At 43.9% G+C, this 18,032-nt stretch overlaps 1 protein-coding gene across 2 annotated transcripts in view; it reads right to left on the bottom strand.

Annotated features, from left to right (window-relative positions):
- LOC137158514 (sodium-dependent neutral amino acid transporter B(0)AT3-like) overlaps positions 1 to 18,032 on the bottom strand; it is a 64,306-nt gene that overhangs the window by 39,290 nt on the left and 6,984 nt on the right. The window contains exon 2 of one of the 2 annotated variants that reach the window (XM_067556300.1): positions 7,158 to 7,298. The exons of the other annotated variant lie outside the window; for it this stretch is intronic. Within the exon in view, the coding sequence (XP_067412401.1) occupies positions 7,158 to 7,298 (141 nt within the window). The remainder of the gene's footprint in view (positions 1 to 7,157; positions 7,299 to 18,032) is intronic. 2 annotated transcript variants of the gene reach the window in all.

Below are 18,032 nucleotides of genomic sequence, written 5' to 3'. Positions count from 1 at the left end.
GCAGGTCCAGCAAGTCCTGCTCGGCAGCAGGAAACCTTCCACACAGGTCATGTATCGGGCTAAGTGGAGGCAGTTTACCTCTTGGGTGGAGTCCCAGGGTATTCTGTCCAGTGTCTCACCTATACAGGTGATCCTGGAGTACCTGCTCCAGCTAAAGCTCCAGGGTCTGGTGCTGGCCTCATTGAAGGTTCACCTGGTGGCCACTTCAACCTTCCATCAGCCACTAAAGAGGAGATCACTATTCTCCCATCCCAGGTCGGTCAGGTTTCTCAAGGGGGTGGAGAGGCTTTATCCACAGGTCCGTGACCCAGTGCCTCCCTGGGATCGCAACCTGGTTCTCTCGAGACTCATGGGCCCCGCTTCGAACCCATGGCTTCATGCCCTCTGCTCCTTTCATGGAAGATAGCCTTCCTGGTGGCCATTACCTCAGCCAGGAGGGTCTCCGAGATTAGGGCCTTGACCTCGGAGCCCCTTATACAGTATTCTATAAGGACAAGGTCCAGCTGAGGCTGCATCTGGCCTTCCTGCCCAAGGTGGTTTCCCAATTTCATTGTAACCAAGATATTTTTCTCCCCGTGTTTTTTCCCAAATCGCACAGTTCGGAGGAGGAGAGGAGTTGGCATTTGCTGGACTGGAGACGAACCCTGGCCTTTTACATCGAGTGGACAAAGCTGTTCCGGAAATCGATGCAGCTCTTCGTCGCAGTGGCCAACTGGATAGAAGGCTCACATGTCTCCACCCAGCACATTGCCTCGTGGATTACATCATGCATCAAATTCTGCTATGAGCAGGCAAAGGTGCCACTTCCAGGAACCATCACAGTGCACTCAACCAGAGCTCAAGCCTCATCTACAGCCTTCCTGGAGAGCGTGCCCCTGCAGGATATCTGCAAAGCTACCACTTGGTCATTAGTGCACACCTTCACGTCCCATTACGCCATCGTACAGCAGGCGAGAGAGGATGTGGGATTCGGCAGAGCGGTGCTGAGGGCAGCTCACTGGTAACTCCTACCCACCTCCAAAGGTATTGCTTGTTAGTCACCTATACTGAATGGACATGAGCAAGCGCTCAAAGAAGAAAACAATGTTGCTTACTAATAACTGACATTCTTCGAGATGTGTTGCTCATGTCCATTCCACAACCCACCTCCCGTCCCTGCTGCTGGAGTTGGCAGAAAGAAGGGACTGAGGGGGCTTAGGGCCGGCAGCACCTCCTCATCTACAGCGGCATGTGCACGGGGCTCCAGGGCGTGTCGGAGCTGGCCCTACGGGATCTGCTAAGGGGAAAAAAGTTCTGGATAATGGTGCATGGAGGTGTGCACACACCTATAGTGGAATGGACATGAGCAGCACATCTCAAAGGACATCAGTTACTGGTAAATAACCTTGTTTTTTGTTTTTGTGTAAATGTTTTCATTTTTTCCCTTTGATAGTTTTAAAAACAGTCTAGGTAGGCTGTCCAGCACTGACAGAAAACCTCCCTTGGGAATGAAAATGCTAGGATGACATTTCTGGGAGCAGTACAAGACTGGTCACTTTATCCTTGCCAGTCTGTGGTAGTGAAGGAGAGAAAGGATTGTGTGAGGAGATGGATTATAACAAATACCTTAAAATCTCAAATGAAGAGGTTGGAGGAGAGGGATGTGGGTGGAAGAGCTTGAGGTATTGCAGCTGCCAGTGACCAGAAGCAGCCACGTCACGGGTCATTAGAAAAACCCCATTTAAAGAGATTGGCCATACAGTTGCCCTGTCCTGTTTGGACTACGTCTCATATCCCTGAGAAGTGCTCACTGACTTTTTTCGATGGCAGGCTACCAGCTCTCCACCTGGCTGATGATGATGCCATCAAATGGCTGGGCACTGCATACACTGAGAACCTCCAAAACACTTTCCTGAGAGTTCACCCTAAATAACTCCCCAGCTGATCATCTTAAAGCCCTCTGCAGCTGCTATTGGCAAATTGCTCCTCTCCAGTGTTCAACCAAAACTGCCTCTAAAATTATCACTATAAAGCATTCCTCCCCAAGTCTTATGCTAACTTCTCCCAAGCTCCTTGCCATAAATCACTCCTCCAAGTGTAATAATAAAGTACCTGCACACTCATTCTAAGCTGCCCTTTTTTGAGGGCTCATCCTAAACTATGTTGTATTGATAAGCTTTAAGGTACTTTGACAGCACTAAACAGTTATTATGGCTTGGGCTTTACAGAAAGTTTCAATGGCCCTGCCATTGTAACAATAATAAGTTAGTGAATGGAAGACAACGGGATGAACATAAAACTCATCTATTGTCAGGTACAAGCCTGTTACAAGGCTCCCCCCCATATAAACAGAAATTATGTTTTAAACTATTTGTCGGTTGTTGCTAGTGAAAGACTAATAGGCACTGCAACAAATGATCTTTGGCTCCATCTAAACGTAAAGTGGGGGAAAAATGAGGAAGTGGTCTACCTGAGTTTGATAAATTTGTATATGCTGGATTCGTGCACCCTTTATGCACATATGGGCAAACTGAGGGTCTCTACTTGCAGACAACTATAATTGGCTAAGCAGAGTGAGGCCCTACACTTAACTTGATGGTGTTTGTTTGTCATGTGATAATGTTTGAAAACCACATCTGAACAATTCCAAATTTGCAGGAACAGTTCTAGGCATTAGTTGGCAGAAGCATGTTAATTTTTGTGAAAATTGAAAAAGCCTGATTTTTACTGCTGTAAATGAGAGGTATATCAGGCCCACAAAGGGGCCATCTCCAGTACCCCTTGCTGTTGCCTACCCATCACAGGCAGCAACATACTATGCTGTTCTCTTTCATTGGGTCTACAGCTCAGCCTACAAAAGTAACTAAGGCTCAAATCTTTAAAAGTACTTAGGCATTGCTCCATTCAGTGTTGCAATGCTTATGTTTCATTTTCCAAAGTGACTTAGGCCAGGTCTACACTACAGACTTACACTGGTGTAACTGTGTTGCTCAGGGATGTGAAAAATCAACATCCCTGAGTGACACAGTTATACCAACCTAACCCGGGTGTAGACAACACTATATCAGTGGGAGAGCTTCTCCCATAGACATTTCTACTGCCTCTTATGGAGGTGGATTAACTACGCCGATGGGAGAAGCTTTCCCACTGACAGAGGAAAATCTTCACTTAAGCGCTACTGCAGTGCAGATGCAGCCTTGCTGTGGCACTGAAGCAGCTTTTTAAGTATAGAGCTGCCCTTAAGAATTTAGGCCCAGACTCTCAAATCAGTCTTGAAAATGAGATAGGCTCTTTAAGTCCATTAGGTGCATAAATACCATTGATGATCTGGGCCTTACGAGCCTAAAACCCATTGACTTTCAATGACACTTAAGCACCTAAAGATCAGATTTTGAATACTTTTAAACATCTTGCTGTAATGGCTTTTAAGTCACCTTTGAAAATGTGACTTAGGGTATGTCTACACTGCAATTAGACACCTGTGGCTGGCCTGTGCCAGCTGACTGGGGCTCGCGGGGCTGTTTAATTGTGATATAGACTTTTGGGCTTGAGCTGCAGCCTGAGTTCTGGGAAACCTCCCACCTCACAGGGGCCTAGAGCCCAGGCTCCAGCCTGAGTCCAAATGTCTACACTGCAATGAAACAGTCCCTTAGCCCGAGTCCCGTGAGCCCAAGTCAGGTGGCATGGGCCAGCCATGGGTGTCTATTTGTAGACATACCCTTAGGCTTTTAAGTGAATTAGGCATTGCAAGTGGGCCTAAGTGATTTCAGCTTCAAAGAGCCAGAGAGGTTTGTACCAACAGAGCAGAACAGCATGGGGGAAGCTGTAGCTGGCACAATACAGTCCCTGCCCCAAGGATCCAGTCTGCACCCAGTCAGAACAGTTCAGACTCACAGAACATAGAATCATAGAATCATAGATTATTAGAGTTGGAAGGGACCTCAGGAGGTCATCTAGTCCAACCCCCTGCTCAAAGCAGGACTAACCTCAGCTATATCATCCCAGCCAGGGCTTTGTCAACCCTCAGCTTAAAAACCTCTAAGGATGGAGATTCCACCACCTCCCTAGGTAACCCATTCCAGTGCTTCACCACCCTCCTAGTGAAAAACTTTTTCCTAATGTCCAACCTAGACCTCCCGCCCTGCAACTTGAGACCGTTGCTCCTTGTTCTGTCATCTGCCACCACCGAGAACAGCCTAGCCCCATCCTCCCTGGAACCCCCTTTCAGGTAGTTAAAGGCCACTATCAAATCCCCTCTCATTCTTCTCTTTTGCAGACTAAACAAGCCCAGTTCCCTCAGCCTCTCCTCATAAGTCCTGTGCTCCAGCCCCCTAATCATTTTTGTTGCCCTCCGCTGGACTCTCTCCAACTTGTCCACATCCTTTTTGTAGTGGGGGGCCCAAAACTGGACACAATATTCTAAATGCGGCTTCACCAATGCCGAATAGAGGGGAATAATCACTTCCCGTGACCTGCTGTCAATGCCCCTCCTAATGCAGCCCAATATGCTATTAGCCTTCTTGACAACCAGGGCACACTGCTGACTCATATCCAGCTTTTTATCCACTGTTACATCAGGGGCTGTGGGCAGGAATCTCCTGGAAGTCACTCTTGGGAGAAGTGAGCTCTGGGGAGGGATGTGAAGGAGGTGAGAGGGAGGTCTCATGATACATGGGAAGAGATACTGTTGCATGCAGGAGAGAGGGGAAGGGGTGTAGAAGGCAGTGTAGGGATGATGAGGAGAAGGATGCAAAGGAGTAGTGAAGAGGGAGTTTGGGCTTAAGAGAAGGATGAGATGTAGGCAGGAGTCAAGCTGAGTTGGTCTCACAGATAAGGAGTAGTCTGAGTTTAGTGCAAGAGGCATGGGGAGGGTTCTGAAGAAGTGAGTAGCATGGGAAGGAAGAAGATTTTAACAGCAGCACTTTGGCTGGGCTGAGAGGGAGTGAGCAGAGAGGCAGTGGGAGTCAAGGTGACAGATAGCCAAGGCAGGGAGCAGGATTTAGTGGGGGAGGGGAGAGATGGGGATGGAAAACAGAGGACTCTATGGCAGCCTGGGTTGGGGGAATGTAAAGAGACATGGAGGTTACAAAGCTGAGTGTTGGGGAGATCAGGGACAGAAGGGGACAGGAGCAAATCAAGACAGCAAGAACTGACTGTAATTAATTTTATTTTGCTTTGTCTTGTGTTTGTCCATTGGGCAGGTGGGTAAATTCCTGCAGGCCTCTAACATGCTTTGAGATCCTCAGATGGGTGGTGCTGAAGGAGGACAGGGCATTCTGGTTCAGGGACAGAGACTGTGTTCCTGCCCTCACAACACCTACTTGAAACTGCTAGCTCCTTAGTGATCTCACAAGCTTTGGCCTGAAGGGTGCTGCCCATCCAATCACTTCCAAAACTTCAGGGAATGTTCTAGGCATCAGTGGGCAGAACCCTAGTTATTTTGGTGGAAGCCAGAAAAACCTGATTTCCACTGGTGTAAGTGAGAGGAAACTCATGCCCACAGCGTGCCCATTTAGTGCTGCAGGCAGAGGAATCTCTGGTGTACCCTGCTTCTGTCTACACATCACAGAAAGCAACTTAATATGCTGCTGTCTGTCATTGGGTATATGTGACAGAATATAACCCTAAATTCACACCCTACAACATTACTGTAATAATGTTGTACAAGGCATGTTTTGTGAGGTATCGTTTAAAAACTCATAATGTACTGGTCAGTATTGTCCTGGTAAAATATATGTGGCAACATTGTATGTGAAGTTTTAAGATTCCCCTGTATGATGTTATTAACACATGTTCAAAACCCCATAGCCCTGTTCACACAGAAATTGTAAACAGGTCTGTCCTAAACAAAGGAATATGTGTTTGCCTTGCATTTAACTCCATTTGGGATAACAGGTTGTGTGCATATTATTCCTTTAAAAGAATAACGGTCTTAACTTCTATGCCAGGATATATATATATATATATATATCCAGGAGACGGCTGGGCGATACAGGACATACATTTCTGAGGGAAGGTCTGGGACTGGGGCTGTGTTGGGGTCAACTTGCAGCAGAACCCAGGCTGGTAAGAGCCAAGGCGTGGCTGGGTGGCTGCAGCACACACACAGACGTAGCTGGGAGTGATTCATATGCTCAAGGCTATTTGTGAGCAGTCCAGGCTGGAGGCTATACCCACAAGGCATTGTAAAGGGCAGCTCCGGTTACAGGGCAGCAGTGCCATAGCTACTCATTAATCTGGATTGTAAACTGATATGTCATACTGAACAGCTCAGCCTACATAAGGTTCAGGCCTACATTTTCTGTTAGTAGCTGCTGCTGAAGATGGCCTAAATGCAGCCTGAACCCAAGGCTAGGAGATCAGTTCAGAGGCATGGCCACAGCCAGCCTGAAGGAGAAGTCTAGACCCAGCAAAGGTGATTATGGGGATAGATACCAAGTGATGCTGCAGAGAGTAGGATTCACCCAAGTGAGTTTGCATCACACCCAAGTGTCCATGGCCCGCAGAAGGTACCCAGTCTGGAACTAAAAGGCAGGGGCTGAGCTGTTCCGACACTTAATTGTGTTAGAGAGTATTCCTATATATGTTTAATTACTGGGGATTTGTATATTGTCCTTTTGGGGCAAGGGGGAGGTGAGGTAGGTTTGTGTGACTCCTGATAAGGACCCCAAATAGTCCCTTGTTTTAGTTAAGTATTTGTCTCGGCCCTGATAAAGGGGTGGTGTTTCTAAGGATTAATTCCTGATTGATTTATTTTTCCCATACAGTGTGGAAGGGAACCAAAGGGGTAGAGGGTTGGGTCTAGTGGGAGGCAAGCAGGGTTCTCTTGGACACAAGGCTGTGGCCTGGAGATATTTTTAACAAATCCACTGTGTCCCCACTACACTGATTTTATTTTATGTAACTATGTCTGTTGTGTTTCCTAAATAAAAGAGTTTTGAGGTTTCATATCAGAGAAGAATCCTGTGTGTTTGTGAATTGGTCAGAAATGCTTGAAAGGGTGACCAGGGAGATCAAACTTTAGTTTTCTAGAGTCATTATTGCTCTGGGTTGGAGCTCAAGCCTCTTGTTTCAGTTATTTAACCAGACCCCTAGATGGTATTGAATCTGGCTCTCGCTGATGTTAACTACAACTGACAGTGGGGTAGCTAGTTTTCAAAGAACAGGGAGAAACATACCAATTCCTCCAAGGTAAGGTGAAATGGTATTCCAGACACCAATGCTGCCTTTTCTCATGCACTGTCCCATGGCTAGTTCAAGATGGAACAATGGGATTCCTTCGAAGACAAGTGCTATGAAGTATGGGATCAAGAATGCCCCTGGAAACATAATTAAACATAGTTAAGCAATAGAACCTGCATCTTGCACAAATTATTTTTATGGCAAATTATTGCTGCTTGTTATATTTTATTACAGTAATACTTAAGGCCGCCAGTCAGATAGTGACTCAGCTGCTGTAGGCCCTGTACAAACACAGGGTCAGATTACTAGTCAGTAATTTACTTGTGGGAGGAAGGACCCAGTAATCATAAATATCTAATCTTTAAATATGCTCAGACATTCTCTCCAGCTCTTCTCCTTTCAAACTTTCAATCTCTCCTCCCCCTCTAGCAAACATTACTTAGGCATGGTCTATTCTGCTAGCGAAACTCTGTGTAGCTTGCGTAACTCCTGTCAATTTAGTAACTTCTGTTTAGCGCGCTGTCTCCACTGCCCTGCACCGACAGGAAATGGGTATCCGTTGACGCAGCACTACACTTTTTGGGGAATTGGTTTTATTAAATCGACTTCCGGCTTGGTTGAGCATATCTTCACTGCCGCTCAGTTGAACTGGAAAAATCGAACTGACGGCGGTGAATTTGCCGCCGTCAGTGTAGACATAGCCCAATTCTCCTTTTCCTTCCTCACCAGCAAACACTCTCATCTTGCTTCCTAACCAGTGCCTTTTCTCCTCATTCCTGTTTCCCTCCGTATGGCTCAATAAGCCTGACCGTCACTGCCCCAAGATCCCCACCTGAGTCTCTGTCCTTCCCCCCAGATCACCTGACATCCCACATACTTGAACCTGCTTCATAGTAAGAGGAGGGTCAAGAAGAAAAAAGATAAAGGGACTTAGGCACCTAAGTCCAGCATGTACATGCCTGTGGCATTCAGAATACCCAGTTTAGCTGCTGCTGAACCCGCTAGGTGCCTAAACTCACCTGGTGCCTAAATTTCTGCCGTTAAAGTTCCCCACATGCTTAAGTTTTTGCTTCTGGCCATGTGCATTGCTATCTTGCAGAGAGACCTAAGCCCCAGAGCGACCCACAAATAACCTGTTTCACCTTCAGGTAGAGTATGCCTGAATCATGTCGCTTCAAAATATAGCTGGAAGAAGAGCAGCACTGTGTCAGGAAAAAGGAAGGAATTTCCACAATGGAAAACAGGGCCAGATTTGAACTCAAGTCCTTCTCCTACCTCCCCCACCCTTCACAAGCTAGCTTCTGATGTGAAACACGTCCACTCCCTCACTGTTACTTCTTGAGGCTGGAAACAGTATGTTTGTGTGGGAGGAGAGAGGCAGGTTGCCTGGCAACTGAGATTAAAGACAAGAATAAACAATTTTATAATTCTGCCAAACTTCAACCACTTGGCAGAGAATTTTCTATGCCAGGTGTCTGCTGCAGGAAGAATGCTGATAAATTAGACATCATTCAGAGAAGAGCTCTGAGACTTATTAAAGGATTAGAAAACATGCCTTATAGTGGTAGATTCGATGAGCTCAATCCATTAAGCCTCATAAAGAGACAATCTAAAAGTGCCTACATAGAGAACAAATATTTGGCAATGGGCTCTTCAAAGGTATAACAAAATTCAGTGGTTGAAAGTTGAAGTGAGACTGGAATTAGGGTGCACTTTGTAACAGTGAGGGTAATTACCCAGTGAAACACTTTATTAAGGGTTGTGATGGATTGTCCAATACTGGCAACTTTTGAATCAAGAGTAGTTGTTTTCCAGAAGAGATTCTCTACTTCAAATAAGAATTAGTTCAGGAAAGTCCTATGGCATCTGTCTTATAGAAGGTGAGACTAGATGGTCACAATGACCCCTTCTAGACTCAGAATCTATGAATATTTTTGAAAGCTTCTGCAAAAATGGCTCACCCACTTTGGAGAAGGAGGTTGGGAGAAATGTGTTTTGCCCATGTTTAAAAAATAATTCTTACAACTGTTTTGCTGAAGCTCTAGAACCTCTGTGTATGAACCAGACACTTGAAATTTGATGAGGGGGAGGACCACATTTGTGTCAGAGATTTATTCCCTCCTGCTCCCATGAAAAACCACTGAAATTTGGCCAAGTTATAAGCCTTTGAAAAATTTTAGTTTGAACATGTACATTAAAGGTTTATTAATTTGGCAATTAAATTTGCTGCAGATTGCACTGAGCATGCCCCATATTGAGGCTGCAGGGACTGAGCTGAACTGTGCCAGCAATTGCTGATGTAGGCACTGGGGTTCTTGGCACAGCAGCCAAAAGGCTGAGGGAACTGGGCTTGTTTAGTCTGCAGAAGAGAAGAATGAGGGGGATTTGATAGCAGCCTTTAGCTACCTGAAAGAGAGTTGTGCGGGGAGAGTTATGACTATGTGGTTTTATTTACTGCTGGGGTCATCAGGTCCCCTGTTAAGAATGACTTGAGTTGTAGAGCTGGACAAGACTATATTCCCTAATAAAAAGCTATGTACTGTGAACCTTTACCTTAACAAATCAGTAATTTAGGGTAAAATACTGTAGCTGTCCTTGCTGAAGGGAGCAACTGTAAATCCTGTGGTATGCCAGTCCTCTCGGATGTCTGACAGTGTATTGGGTGTTCCATGAACCTAGTCAAACACAGTAAGTGCTCCAAGTTTTAGGATCTACAATATCTAGCTTATGGTGAGTTCTCATAAGCACTCACAGATTCTGTTGAAGTAGCAAAGGATTCTTCTAGTTGTTAGCCAATACAATGTTACACATATACTCCACATCACTAGATATTATACACCTGCTATTAACATTGCATATATTATATTAAATATGAATATTGGGTAGTTATACTAACTGACTTGTAACAGGTTCTTCCCACAATTCTGTTCACCTATGCCAAGTATCCAACAACACTTTCCAAAGCTGAAATCAGCTTTGGCACTGGCAAATATGAAACCTGTCACTGGCAAGATACAGTCATCCTATATCCTAGTACAGGATGGGTTGTGGCTGCATGGTCTCTAGCTCATGAAATGTAGTATCCAAACCAGGAGATAAGAAAAGGTACTGCATGATACAAGAAGACAAAGTAAAAGAGCTGATTGGTGAATTTTAGTTTCAGGTAAGGTATGAGTGCTTTTAGCTTGTAAACAGCAATAAAATATAGAATCATAGGACTGGAAGATCTTCTAGTAAAGTCCCCTACACTCAAGGCAGGACCAAGCATTATCTAGACCAGGGGTGGGGAATAATTTGATCCGGCCCGCGTCGGGCTTTTTAAGGCCCGCGAAAACATTTGCTCTGGCCTTGGCGGCGGCATTCCGTGCGGGCGGGAAGTGTGCGCCGCCGAAACCCTGCCGCCGTTTGCCCCTCTTCGGCGGCGGGAGGACTAAGGAGGCGGTTACTGCCCCACGGAACCCCGCCACTGCTGTGAAACCGTGCCGCCGAAAAGGTGGAAACGGCGGCAGGGTTTCGGCGGCGGACACTGCCCCCACGGAACCGCGCCGCCGCCGAATTCTTCCCCCACCGCCGAATCTCCCCCTGCCACCAGGGCCACCATCAGGCCCTTGACAGCAAAAAGGTTCCCCACCCCTGATCTAGACCATCCTTGACAGGTGTCTGTCCAACCAGCTCTTAAAAATCTCCAATGATAGAGATTCCATAGCCTTCCTAGGCAATTTATTCCAGTGCTTAACTACCATGACAGTTAGGAAGCTTTTACTAATATCCAGCCTAAACTGCCCTTGCTGCAATTTAAGCCCATTGCCCGTTGTCCTATCCTCAGAGGTTAACGAGAAAAAATTTTCTCCCTCCTCCTTGTAACAACTTTTTATGTACTTGAAAACTCTTATCATGTCCTCCCTCAGTCCTCTTTTCTCCAGACTAAACAAACCCAATTTTTTCCATCTTCCCTTGTAGGTCATGTTTTCTAGACCTTTAATCATTTTTGTTTCTCTTCTCTGGACTTTCTCCAATTTGTCCATATCTTTCTTGAAATGTAGTGCCCAGAACTAGACACAGTACTCCAGCTGAGGCCTAATCAGTGTGGAATAAAGCAGAAGAATTACTTACCATGTCTTGTTTACAACACTCCTGCTAATACATCCCAGAATAATTTTTGCTTTTTTTTTGCAACAGTGTTACGCTGCTGACTCATATTTAGCTTGTGATCCACTGTAACGCCCAGATCCCTTTCTGCAGTACTCTTTCCTAGGCGGTCATTTCACATTTTGTATGTGTGCAACTGATTGTTCCTTCCTAAGTGGAATACTTTGCATTTGTCCTTATTGAATTTCATCCTATTTACTTTAGACCATTTCTGCAATTTGTCCAGATCATTTTGAATTTTAATCCTATCCTCCAAAGTACCGGCAACCCCTCCCAGCTTGGTATCATCCACATACTTTATAAGGATACGCTCTATGGCTTTATCTAAATCACTGATGTAGATATTGAACAGAACCCGACCCAGAACTGATTCCTGCATGGCCCCACTCGATATGCTCTTCCAGCTTGATTGTGGACCACTAATAACTACTCTCTGAGAATGGTTTTTCAACCAGTTATGCACCCACTTTATAGTAGCTCCATCTAGATTGTATTTTCCTACTTTGTTTATGAGAAGGTCATGCAAGACAGTATCAAAGGCCTTACTAAAGTTAACCACATCTACTGCTTCCCCCCATCTACAAGGCTTGTTACCCTGTTAAAGAAAGCTATTAGGTTGGTTTGACATGATTTGTTCTTGACAAATCCATGCTGACTTTACTTATCACCTTCTTATCTTCTAGGTGTTTGCAAATTGATTGCTTAATTATTTGCTCCATTATCTTCCCTAGTACTGAAGTTAAACTGAATGGTCTGTAATTCCCTGGGTTGTCCTTATTCCCCTTTTTATAGATTGCCCTTTTCCAGTCCTCTCGAATCTCTCATCTTCCATGACTTTTCAAATATAATCGCTACTGGCTCAGATCTCTCTTCAGTTAGCTCCTTGAGTATCTAGGATTCATTTCATCCGGCCCTGGTGACTTGAAAACATCTAACTTGTCTAAGTAATTTTAAACTTGTTCTTTCCCTATTTTAGCCACTGAGCCTACCTTATTTTCACTAATAGCTAATTTGAATGCATATTTTGGAGCACACCTTCTAAGTAAGGTGAACTGTATGTTCTGAGAGAACCGCTTCCCAGAAGGAGTGGTATGTATGCCTCCTTTTTGTATTGTACAATTAATTAACTAAGCTTAGTTATTTGGTCTCTTGAACATTTTTAATATTGAACTGCAAGTATACTTTAGACTAGCGGTTCTCAACCGGTGGTACGTGTACCACCAGTGGTACGTGGAAGACGGCTCGGTGGTACGCGAGGCAAACCTCGCCGCCGATTCCACCGCCGAATCCCCCCCCTCACTGCCGCCACGGAAGCTCGCCGCCGCCGAGAAACCCTGCTGCCGCCGAAAGTCCCACCCACCCTGCCGCCGAAAACAGTCAAACGGCGGCAGGGTTTTGCCGCCACCGAAAGTGTTCCCCCCGCTTATTTACCGAGTTCCACTCGGGCCAGGTACAGTCAGGTGAAGCGGTACTTGACCTGACTGAACCTGACCCAAGTGGTACTCGGGAAAAAAAGGTTGAGAACCGTTGCTTTAGACAATATAAAAATGCAAACAGCCTAGGCCTAATTTCTTTCAATTTCAACACAAAGATAAAAACAGTTCCTATCTTACCTGCCCTAGGGACAAAGATAAAAACAGTTCCTATCTTACCTGCCCTAGGGACAGTCCACTATTTGGGTGTGAGTGTAGGACTCCTCAGGTTTAGGGCCTGGGATATTCTCTTTAGAAGGCAATCATATGCTAGCTGAGATCAGTTCTTTTATCTTTTGTTCAGACCTGTACAGGCCACCCTTGAGTAGCTTATTGTGGACACCACCTTGCCAGCCAAAGGCTGCTTGTCTGCCTGGCTCTCAGCCTTTTTCAGACCCTGATCTCAGGCTATCTGGCCTTATCTTTACAGCCCATTCCCTGACTCCTGCTCCCACTGAGTACTGGTCCCCTCTGACAATAGTTCCCTTTGCTGTGTCGGAAGGATTATAGAGCCCTCTACTGGCTGACTGTTGAACTGGGTGGTAACAGTGCCCAGCAGTGAGATGGCAACTAGATGTATCTATCCCAACAAGTGAATACAACTTCAGAAAATTCAAAGTTTGTATTTCTTTTAAGTTTAGCCTTAACATTTTAGGGTATGGAAAATATACAGTTAAGGCAGCTAACATCCCAACTCTGCTTCGCAGTGACATCATGAAATAATCATATAATTATGATTATTTCATAATAGAGTCTGTAGTCCTAGATTAGAGTCATCTGACTTTTAAAGACACAAGGTTAAAAAAAAAAACTTTTCATAGTTTCACCTCACTGCCACCATCTTCTGTAAGGGTAACCTTCACCTTCACTCCCACTGAGAACAATAGATGTCAGCCACTGTGAAAGAGGAAAGTTCTTTTTGGAATTTTCTGAAGAATATTATTCTTTAGAACCTGCTGAAGAAGAAACTTTCAAATTATGGCGTGTAATGGGGGTGCACACATCACTAATTCTGAACAGAATTAATTGCATGTAGGCAATGCAGTAGGTTTCAATGAGTTTTTAACCTTGTGGGAATCATAAAATTATAGAAGATTAGGGTTGGAAGGGACCTCAAGAGGTCATCTAGGTCAACCCACTGCTCAAAGCAGGACCAACCCCAACTAAATCATCCCAGCCAGGGCTTTGTCAAGCCGGGCCTTGAAAATCTCTAAGGATTTCACCACCTCCTAGGTAACCCATTCCAGTGCTTCATCACCCTCCTAGTAGTGAAAAAAGCCTAGCTCCATCCTCCCTGGAACCCTCCTTCAGGACCGACAGGCTAGGCAGCAGTTCTGCAGAAAAGGACCTGGGGGTTACAGTGGATAAGAAGCTGGATATGAGTCAGCAGTGTGCACTGGTTGCCAAAAAGGCTAATAGCATAGTGGGCTGCATTAGTAGGAGCATTGCCAGCAGATCGAGGGAAGTGTTTATTCCCCTCTATTCAGCACTAGTGTGGCCACATTTGGAGTATTGTGTCCAGTTTTGGGCCCCCCACTACAAAAAGGATGTGGAGAAGTTGGAGAGAGTCCAGTGGAGGGCAACAAAAATTATTAGAGGGCTGGAGCACAGGACTTATGAGGAGAGGCTAAGGAAACTGGGCTTGTTTAGTCTGCAAAAGAGAAGAATGAGGGGGAATTTGATAGCAGCCTTTAACTACCTGAAAGGGGGTTCCAGAGAAGATAGAGCTAGGCTGTTCTCAATGGTAGTAGATGACAGAATGAGGAGCAATGTTCTTAAGTTGCAGCGGAGGTGGTCTAGGTTGGATATTAGGAAAACATTTTTCACTAGGAGGGTGGTGAATCACTGGAATGAGTTACCTAGGGAGGTGGTGGAATCTCCATCTTTAGAGGTTTTTTAAGCTGTGGCTTGACAAAGCCCTGGCTGGGATGATTTAGCTGAGGTTGGTCCTGCTTAGAGCAGGGGGTTGGACTAGATGACCTCCTGAGGTTCCTTCCAACTCTAATCTTCTATGGTTCTATGATTCTAAAACTGGCCCCAGGTTCGACCCCTGGGGCACTCCGTTTGTTACCGGATGCCAGCTAGACATCGAGCTGTTGATTGCTAGCCATTGAGCCCGATGATCTTGCCAGCTTTCTATCCACTTTATAATCCATTCATTGAACCCATACTTCTTTAACTTGCTGGCAAGAATACTGTGGGAGACAATGTCAAAAGCGTTGCTAAAGTCAAGATATATCATGGCCACCACTTTGCCCACATCCACAGAGCCAAACATCTCATCATAGAAGGCAATCAGGTTGGTCAGGCGTGACTTGCCCTTGGTGAAGCCTTGCTGACTATTCCTGATCGTCTTCCTGTCTTCCAAGTGCCTCAAAATGGATTCTTTGAGGACCTGCTCCATGATTTTTCTGGGGCCTGAGGTGAGACTGACTGGTCTGTAGTTCCCTGGATCTTCTTTCTTCCCTTTTTTGAAGATGGGAACTATATTTGCCGTTTGAAGAGTCCGTCTCGTTCAATTATTAAAATATGCAGGACAAATATATGGTTTGACACAGTGTGCTAATTTCTTAAAGGACCCATTTTAATTAAAATTAACTCCTTAACTAATTAATGGAATTCCTTGTAAATTTACAGAAAATTCATTCTGTGTACAAAGATGAAGTGCAGTTGAATCTGCTTTAAGTATAAAATTTACTAAGCCTTAAGTATAGAAGTATGACCAAAACTGCCCTAATATGAGAGAGAAGACATAGTATGGTCTGGTGTGAAGTTTTATCAGCATGAATTTGAGATGGCAGCATATTGTCCAGCCTGGGCCTTGGGTAGATGTAATTTTCTGAGGAAATGCCACATTTGGGGAAAGATGTAAGAAATATTAATGTGGCAGGTTGATTCTATTTATTGTCTTTATTTGAAGCTAATGGGGTGTTTGGGTTGATCAAGAGTTTATGATAAATTTATTATGTGGCTATTAAACCAGGGTTTTTTGGGCAATCTGCACCCTGAATAAATCAGCGGTCCTGGGAAAATAATTGTATCTGACCATATAATGTAAGGCTGCTTTGTAATACATACACACAAGGCAACCTTACCTCTGTCATGTCCTGACTTTTGAATTCTTTACATTGCAATCTTAACATTTATGTAACGAACTTTTCTTTAAAATGAAATTTCCTAATCTTAAATTATTGATGAAAATAATAGAAAAAATAAATTCCTTAACAGAGAATACTTTGATAATTAGCATTAGAATAATTTGTCGGGCACAAGATGCACTCAATGAGGCTATGCGCTAAATGAGACCTTTGGGACATGTGTTGCATGTATACTTAGATCCAATGAAAAGATGTAGGGCTGCATGGATGTGTATATAAAATTTGTTGTATGAGTGGCAAAGATTATAAGTAGATACTATTTATCTCAGGGAAATAAAGCCCCCACCCATTTACATTTTTCAGTGAGAGACTTAAAGAACACAATCTATTTAATTAATCAAAATGAAGATTGAGAAGTGAGGTGATTGTATAAAAATACCATCACAGGGAGAAAATAGCAGCTATTAAAGGAGTCTAATCTAGTGGAGAAAGGCACAACAAGAACCACGAGGTGGAAGCTGGACCCAGACAAATTCAAATTAGAAATCAGGACCAATTTTTTTTTTTAACAGTGAGTGTGAGTAAAGATTGGAACAAACTACTAAACAAAGACCTCTTGGAGTCTTCAAATCAAGACTGGATGCCTTAATGAAATACAAGTTATTGAGCTCAATACAGGGGTAATTTTGAGAAAATGTAATGGTCTGTGATATACAGACTTGGTGATCTAATGGTCCCTGCTGGCCTTAAATTCTGTGAATATACACTTACATACACTAGATACAGGTGTGTGTACAGCAGGGTTTAATTTCTTCCACCTTTATGCACACATATCTAATCCTGTTGTTGCCTTAGGAAAAAGATACATTTGAATTTTTCCCTCTCTCCTCCTGTACAGTAAAATGGAAATCTCTTAAGTCTCAAACTTGGCCAGAAGCAGGAGCAAGTTAGACATTTATCCTACCTCCAATAACTTCATAACTCTTCACTTTCAAGATCTAGTTCATTTACTGAAATGACTAGGGAACTTCATATTTACATGTCTTATTTCCTTGCTGAGAATATTAGGAGTCTGTTTTATTCCAAGCTCTCTTGTATTTTGTGGCATCTAGTTCAAAATCAGGCCAGAGAATAAGGTAGGACAGAGATTTCTAAACCATTGGTTTGGATGCAGTTTAAATCTGCCTCTCTGATGGGATTTAAATGCTAAGGTGAAAAATGTGACTTTATTTTCCTGGAATAAAACTTGCTCTTTGCACAAAAGGTAACATTTTATTTATTTATCCTGTAAGGTCAAATGCCTGGGCTTAAGTGCAGTAGTAATAGTTCATCTGACCTGTAAAATCTCTTACTGAGGATTTTTGCTTTAGGCAGACATACCTACAGTAAGCTATAATAAATAAGGAATAAAACACTGCACCAAGTTGCTATTAGACTAATTACTTTTTTCCAAGTCCTACATATTTTCCAAATCACTATATATATTTGTTATTAAAAAAAACTTTTTTTGAATGTCAGTTTTAAGTGCCAAAGCACATAACAGACTCTTTAAAAATCATCTTTTACAATCCCAGTTGCCTGGGATCCTGTTTGTTTGGCTCCTATTACTCTGAAAAACATCATCCATAACCATTAGTCATAGAGAGTAAATAACTTACTTAACTCAGGCAATAAACCCAATAATCAGTAACGACAGAGGGTGATAAAAGTTACAGCAGCACTAATATTATGGTCTATTATGGTGATTGCAAATGAGCTGAGTGCATTAGACCCAAGTTACTTAGTAACAGAAATTGTCACGAATAAGGTTCAGAGGTCTGATGGGAAGCAATTGACATTAATCGAAAATACACGTTCCTCCTTTTTATCTCTTGTTTTGTAGAGCACTTAGAAATGAGGAAAAACGTAGTCTCTGATTTCCGAACACTTGGATAAAAACCAAACCTGAACCACTTGTGGGACTGCAGTTTATGCCTTGGAAGTCATTGTGCCTCAGGACCTATCTATACCAGTTTCAAATTAGGGTGCACTGCAATGAATCTACACTAAGGGTGTAGATATCCCCAGTATAAACTGGCTCTGAGGCCCAATACTTTACAAGGCTCCTCCTGGCCTGGTGCAGATAATGTGCCATCCCTTGCTTAGGTCTGTG

This window comes from Emydura macquarii, unplaced genomic scaffold (genome assembly GCF_026122565.2).
Source record: "Emydura macquarii macquarii isolate MOO-44397 ecotype Brisbane River unplaced genomic scaffold, CSIRO-AGI_Emac_v2 contig_1704, whole genome shotgun sequence".
Taxonomy (NCBI): domain Eukaryota; kingdom Metazoa; phylum Chordata; order Testudines; family Chelidae; genus Emydura; species Emydura macquarii.
The sequence above is the reverse complement of the archived record's forward strand: the minus strand, read 5'-3'. Positions and strand labels throughout refer to the sequence as shown.